Source organism: Hevea brasiliensis, chromosome 18 (assembly GCF_030052815.1).
Source record: "Hevea brasiliensis isolate MT/VB/25A 57/8 chromosome 18, ASM3005281v1, whole genome shotgun sequence".
In the NCBI taxonomy this organism is placed as follows: domain Eukaryota; kingdom Viridiplantae; phylum Streptophyta; class Magnoliopsida; order Malpighiales; family Euphorbiaceae; genus Hevea; species Hevea brasiliensis.
Window position 1 is genome coordinate 27,460,170 of NC_079510.1, and position 6,082 is coordinate 27,466,251.

The window sequence follows — 6,082 nt, forward strand, 5'->3', positions numbered from 1 at the left end:
GTAGTGGTAAACAAAGTGTATAAGGGTTGCCCGTTAAGGATTCAGGGGTATGAATTCTTGGCAGACTTGATTGAGTTGCCTTTCCTTGAGTTTGACATGATTTTGAGAATGGAATGGTTGTCATGTCATCAAGCAATGGTTGATTGTAAACTGAAGAGGATTTCTTTGAAAACTCCTGAGGGAAATGAGATCACAGTTGTGGGGGAAAGGACAAATTTCTTGTCCAATGTCATCTCAGCCACAGTTGCAAGAAAACTGATGAGAAAAGGCTGTGAAGCCTACCTAGCACATGTGGTGGATACTAGGCAGGTTAAGCTAGGTCTATGTGACATACCCACAGTAAGGGAAGTTGAATTTGCTATTGAGATATTATTGGGTACAGCACCAATCTCTGTTGCTCCTTATAGGATGGCACCCACAGAATTGAAGGAACTGAAAATCCAGTTACTGGAGTTGCTGGACAAGGGGTTCATACGCCCCAGTGTGTCACCATGGGGAGCTCCAGTGCTATTTGTGAAAAAGAAGGATGGGACTTTGAGGTTATGCATCGATTACTGACAGTTGAATAAGGTGAATGTGAAGAACAAATATCCATTGCCTAGAATTGATGATCTGTTTGACCAGTTGAAGAGAGCAGAAGTATTTTCCAAAATTGATCTTAGATCAGGGTATCATCAGTTGAGGGTGAAGGATGCAGATGTGCCAAAGACTGCATTCAGGACCCGGTATGGGCATTATGAGTTCCTGGTGATGCCCTTTGGCCTAACAAATGCATTAGCAGCATTCATGGATCTTATGAACTATATTTTCCATCCATACCTAGATCGGTTCATAGTGGTCTTTATTGGTGATATTTTGGTGTATTCCGAGACCAAGGAAGAACATGATGAGCATTTGAGGATTGTTCTGCAAACCCTGAGAGTAAAGAAGTTGTATGCTAAGTTGTCCAAGTGTGACTTCTGGATGAATGAAATTGCATTCCTTGGACACATAGTATCAGCTGATGGGATTAGGGTGGATCCCAAGAAAATAGAAGCAGTGATGGAATGGAAGCCTCCCAGAAATACAACTGAGGTCAAAAGTTTCTTGGGGCTAGCTGGGTATTACAGAAGATTTGTGAAGGGATTTTCTTTAATAGTTGCTCCAATGACCAAGTTGTTACATAAGAATGTCAGATTTGACTGGAATGACAAGTGTCAGGCCAGTTTTGAAAAGTTGAAAGCTATGTTGATAGAGGCACCAGTGTTAACACAGCCAGTGTCGGTAAAGGACTTTGTGGTCTACAGTGATGCCTCTCATAATGGGTTAGGGTGTGTATTGATGCAAGAGGGGAAGGTGGTCGCCTATGCTTCTAGGCAGCTAAGGCCACATGAACAGAATTACCCCTGCCTATGATCTAGAACTTGCAATAATTATCTTCGCACTGAAGATATGGAGGCATTATGTAACACCCCTGATTTTTTATATATTATTATTGGGGTTCGTGTAGGTATCCTCAATTCGCGGAAATTCGACAGTTGTCCGGATCTGTGAATTTCCGGCCAGACAGACCAGCTACCGGAAAAGTCTCCGAATTGGATCGAGGTTTTGGCTACCTCACCATTGTCAGGCATCCCGAGCGCTGCCTCAAGTCGGAATCGGCAAAGGTAAACCACAACCTTGCTTTTTCGTAATTTTCTAGAGCTTAAATAGGATTAAAAATCCATAAAATATTCGTGGTAGCTTAGAAAATTACGATTCTTTTAGCAATAGCTTAGTAATATTTCTAAGGACCACAAGCGAGTTTTTTAATTTTTAGATCTTATTTGAGCAATTTTTGCAATAATGATCAATTATAAGGACTAAATTGAAATTTTACATATTGTGATGAATGATTGATTTAATGGGCCCAGGAGGGGCTGTGTGACGTGATTGAGTTGTGGATATGTGGATATAGAAGTGTGTTTTAAGCCCTTTTGCAGGTTGGGTAGGTCCTAGGTATAGTGGAGACTCTGCCGGATTTTCGGCACGAATTAGGACGTATTTGGTCTTTTTCCTTGTTTGTATGGAGTCAAATTTATTAAATGATTGTAATAAAATTGTCAGGTGAGTCGGGACAGCCTTCTTCCTCCGCCCAGCCACCACAGTGATTTGTCGTCAAGTCTGTGAGTAAAATATTAATTTTAACTGTAATTTCGATATTATTATATGTTCAGCATGCCCATGCATCACTTATATGCATATATTTATGTAGTTAAACTCTAGGCACGAATTATGTTGCATTGATAACTCTTAATGTGCCATGAGTGTTGTTGTGGTAATTTGGAGCAGTGTGCGTGCGTTGGCGTGCGTGTGATGTGGTGTGGACTATGGATAGGACGGGTAGACACGGCTTGAGTTCTTCGCTGGGACCCGGTCCTTCGGGGTAGACACGGCTTGAGTTCTTCGCTGGGACCCCGATTTGGTATTTAAGTGGAAGTCCGAGCTGAGTTCTTCGCTGGCACCAGATTGGATTTAAGAGAGCTGTATAGGGGATCAGCTCCCATATACTATGAATGATGTTACAGGGTGTGTGAGTGCTCCAAATTACCTTTTTGATGCTATGATGTGAATATGATGTTAATGTTGCATTTCACTCTACAGGTTGCATTAGTTTCAGATAGTTATAGAGATTATAGTTAAGATTGATATTTTACTCTCTGAGTCGAACGCTCACTCCTGTTCAAAAATTTTTACAGGCCACAGGAGGATATTTTGTTCTGGGTTAACCTGCTTTTATCCTTCGCAGGTTGTTTATCCATGTTTGTGTAATTTTAATTACTCCTAGAATTTCCGCATGTGTTAGCAGTATTTATTTGAATTTGGTCTGTAATATTTTTATCATGTTGGACCTGTAAACTTAAATATGTTATGTATGTTTGATGGATTGGATGAGGGAGCTGAGCTCCCATTTATTTTATGTTGATGAGTATGTGGAGGGTGAGCTGAGCTCCCCAATTGAGTATTTATTGTGTTTACAGGTCGGGTGAGTCAAAAACTCCCCGTTGGAAAGTCCATTTTATGGCCGGACTCTGTCCGTTTGGTTTCTTGAATTTGGGCCCAATGGGCCTCAGAATTGGGTAAATGAACAGTTAAGGCTTACTACGGGCCTCGGGGGCTTTAGGCTGGCCCAGGTCCTAGTGCCGGTCCGGCCCATAGGTTGGGTCGTGACAAATGTGGTATCAGAGCTTAGGCTCCAGATTCTTAGGGAATGTTGTCTAAAGTGTTGGGAAGAGTCTAATAGGAGTCACATGCGGAAATATAGGGTCCACATTCGTCTTGCATTGTCATCTTTGCTTCTAGTTTCTGCTCCATATGTTATGTATAAATATGAGTCTATAGAGCTGTATAATGTGCAGTTTTGAATGTTGTGGGCTAATGCTGCTGAATTTCAGGAAAATGCGTAGAAGCAGGAGAGCTGCCACTGCACCAGAACCAGATGTGCCTGACGAGGTGTCGGCACAGGATGAGGCACCTGCCCCAAGGAGGCGGGGTAGGAGGCCTAGAGCTGCTCAAGTAGAGGAGCAGCCACCCCCAGTACAGGATCAGTCCTTTATGGCACAGGGTTCCATGGACCCAATGGCAGCTACCCTAGCTGGGTTACAGAGAACCATCGACATGATGGCTCAATATATGGTCCGCCCCCCACAGCAGCAGCAGTTCACCGCACCAAGAGAAGAACCTTACAAACAGATTGTAAACTTCAAGAAGTTGGTGCCTGGTATTTTTGATGTGTCAGATGACGCATATCGGTTTTTGGATTCCTGCAGACAGGCAGGAACAGAACTACAGTTGACTGATAGAAGACTGATAGAGTGTGTACAGCATGTCATGGGGCCTATGCCTAGGCAATGGATGAATGACTACGTGTTACCCCGGATGGAGGGTTTGTCATGGGCTCAGTTTGTAGAACTTTTCATCAATCGATTTGTGCCAGAAAGCTACAGAGATCAGAAACAGTGGGCTTTTGAGGCCTTAAGACAGAATGGCCGGTCTGTAGATGAATATGCTACAGAGTTTCTGGAATTGAGCAGATATGCCCCTACAGCTGTTGCTACAGAAACTATGAAAGTGAAGAGGTTCTTAAAGGGGCTGGACAGGAGGTATGCGAACCTGGCCATGATGTCTGATCAGTCTTTTGACGTGGTGGTTGACCGAGCCAGACAGATAGAGATCAGTTACGCTGCGGATGACAGCGGAAGAGCAAAGAAGAACAAAGCAGAAGGTTCCTCAGGTGTCCCTCCCATGGGTACTCAGGACAGTGGTGGCCAGAGTAATTACAGAGGAAAGAGTAGAAATAAGAAAAGTGGATTTAGGCATAAACCTCGAGGATTCAGACCAGGGTACGGATCCAGCAGTGGTCAGAGTTCAGGGTACAGTAGTTCTGGGTCTGGATCATGATCCTCTTTGGCACCTTGTGCACAATGTGGAAGAGGGCATTCAGGACCTTGTTTGATGGGATCAGGAGTGTGCTTCAGGTGTGGCCAACCAGGTCACTTTGCTAGGGAATGCCCCGTTTTCAGTGAGCCACAGATGGGTCACAGGGTTCTGTTGCAAATGTTCCTCGACAATTGTATCCGGGTGCTTCCAACATGGCAGGCAGTCAGTTCAGTGGCCAACAGGGCCGAGGACAAGGGGGACGTGGATTTGGAGGCGGTCGAGAGGTAGAAGTCGATCGTGGTTACGCCACTCAGGGTAGGGGTCAAGCTCGGGTTTTCACCCTGACCCACCAGGATGCTCAGGCCTCAAACGCAGTTGTGGCAGGTATTCTTCTGGTCTGTTCTTATGAGGCTCGTGTTTTAATAGATCCGGGTGCTACGCACTCATTTGTCTCCCCTGTATTTGCCATGAGATTGGGTAGAAACCCTGCCACTTTAGAATGCCCTTTGTCTGTAGCTACCCCACTTAGTGACAACATAGAGGTAGATATGGTTTTTCCGGGTAGCCCAGTAGTAGTGGATGGAAAGATCCTCCCAGCAGACTTGGTTCCTTTACCAGTAATGGATTTTGATGTAATTTTGGGGATGGATTGGTTGGCAACTCATTACGCCACCTTAGACTGCAGGAACAAAAAGGTGTACTTCCACATACCTGGTGTGGAAGAGTTTAGCTTTGATGGTGACAGGAGCGTGGCTCCATATAACTTGGTGTCGGCAATTAGTGCTAGGAAAATGTTGAGGCGTGGATGCCAAGGGTATTTGGCATTGGTGAGAGATACATCTGTAGAAGGTGTCAGCATGGAAAATGTTCCTGTTGTCAGAGAATATATGGATGTCTTCCTAGAGGAGCTTCGGGGTTGCCACGGGAAGGGAAATAGAGTTTTGCATCGATGTTGTGCCGGTACAAACCCCATTTCAATGCCACCTTACAGGATGGCACCAGTGAGCGAAAGAGCTGAAGGAGCAACTACAGGAGCTTTTGGACAAGGGTTTCATACGTCCGAGCACTTCACCCTGGGGTGCTCCTGTTCTATTCGTGAGAAAGAAGGATGGGTCGTTGAGGTTGTGTATTGACTATAGACAGCTGAACAAAGTGACTGTGAAGAACAAGTATCCACTTCCTCGGATCGATGATCTATTTGATCAGCTCCAAGGGGCTAGATTCTTTTCCAAGATAGACCTGCGATCAGGCTACCATCAGTTGAGAATCAGGGATGAGGACGTGTCCAAAACGGCTTTCAGGACAAGGTATGGTCATTATGAGTTCTTGGTGATGTCTTTTGGACTCACTAATGCACCAGCAGCCTTCATGGACTTGATGAACAGGGTGTTCAAGCCATTTTTGGACCGTTTTGTCATCGTATTCATTGATGACATTCTGGTATACTCTCGGACCGAGGAAGAACACGTGTGGCACTTGAGAAAAGTGTTGCAGACTTTGAGGGAGCACCAGCTATATGCCAAATTTTCAAAATGTGAATTTTGGCTAGAAAGCATCTCATTCTTGGGACATGTGGTTTCTAGTGACGGCATTCAAGTGGATCCCAAGAAAATTGAAGCTGTAACTGATTGGCTTAGGCCTACAACAGTCACTGAGGTGCGAAGTTTTCTGGGTTTAGCTACTC

The 6,082-nt window shown here is 44.6% G+C and overlaps 1 protein-coding gene across 1 annotated transcript; it reads left to right on the forward strand.

Annotated features, from left to right (window-relative positions):
* Positions 1 to 2,089: 2,089 nt before the first annotated feature.
* LOC131175838 (uncharacterized) lies at positions 2,090 to 4,419 on the forward strand. The gene is made up of 2 exons (XM_058140511.1): positions 2,090 to 2,144; positions 3,414 to 4,419. Exon 2 carries the CDS (start codon positions 3,418 to 3,420, stop codon positions 4,417 to 4,419), a length of 1,002 nt encoding a protein of 333 aa, XP_057996494.1. The 5' UTR covers positions 2,090 to 2,144; positions 3,414 to 3,417.
* Positions 4,420 to 6,082: the final 1,663 nt, after the last annotated feature.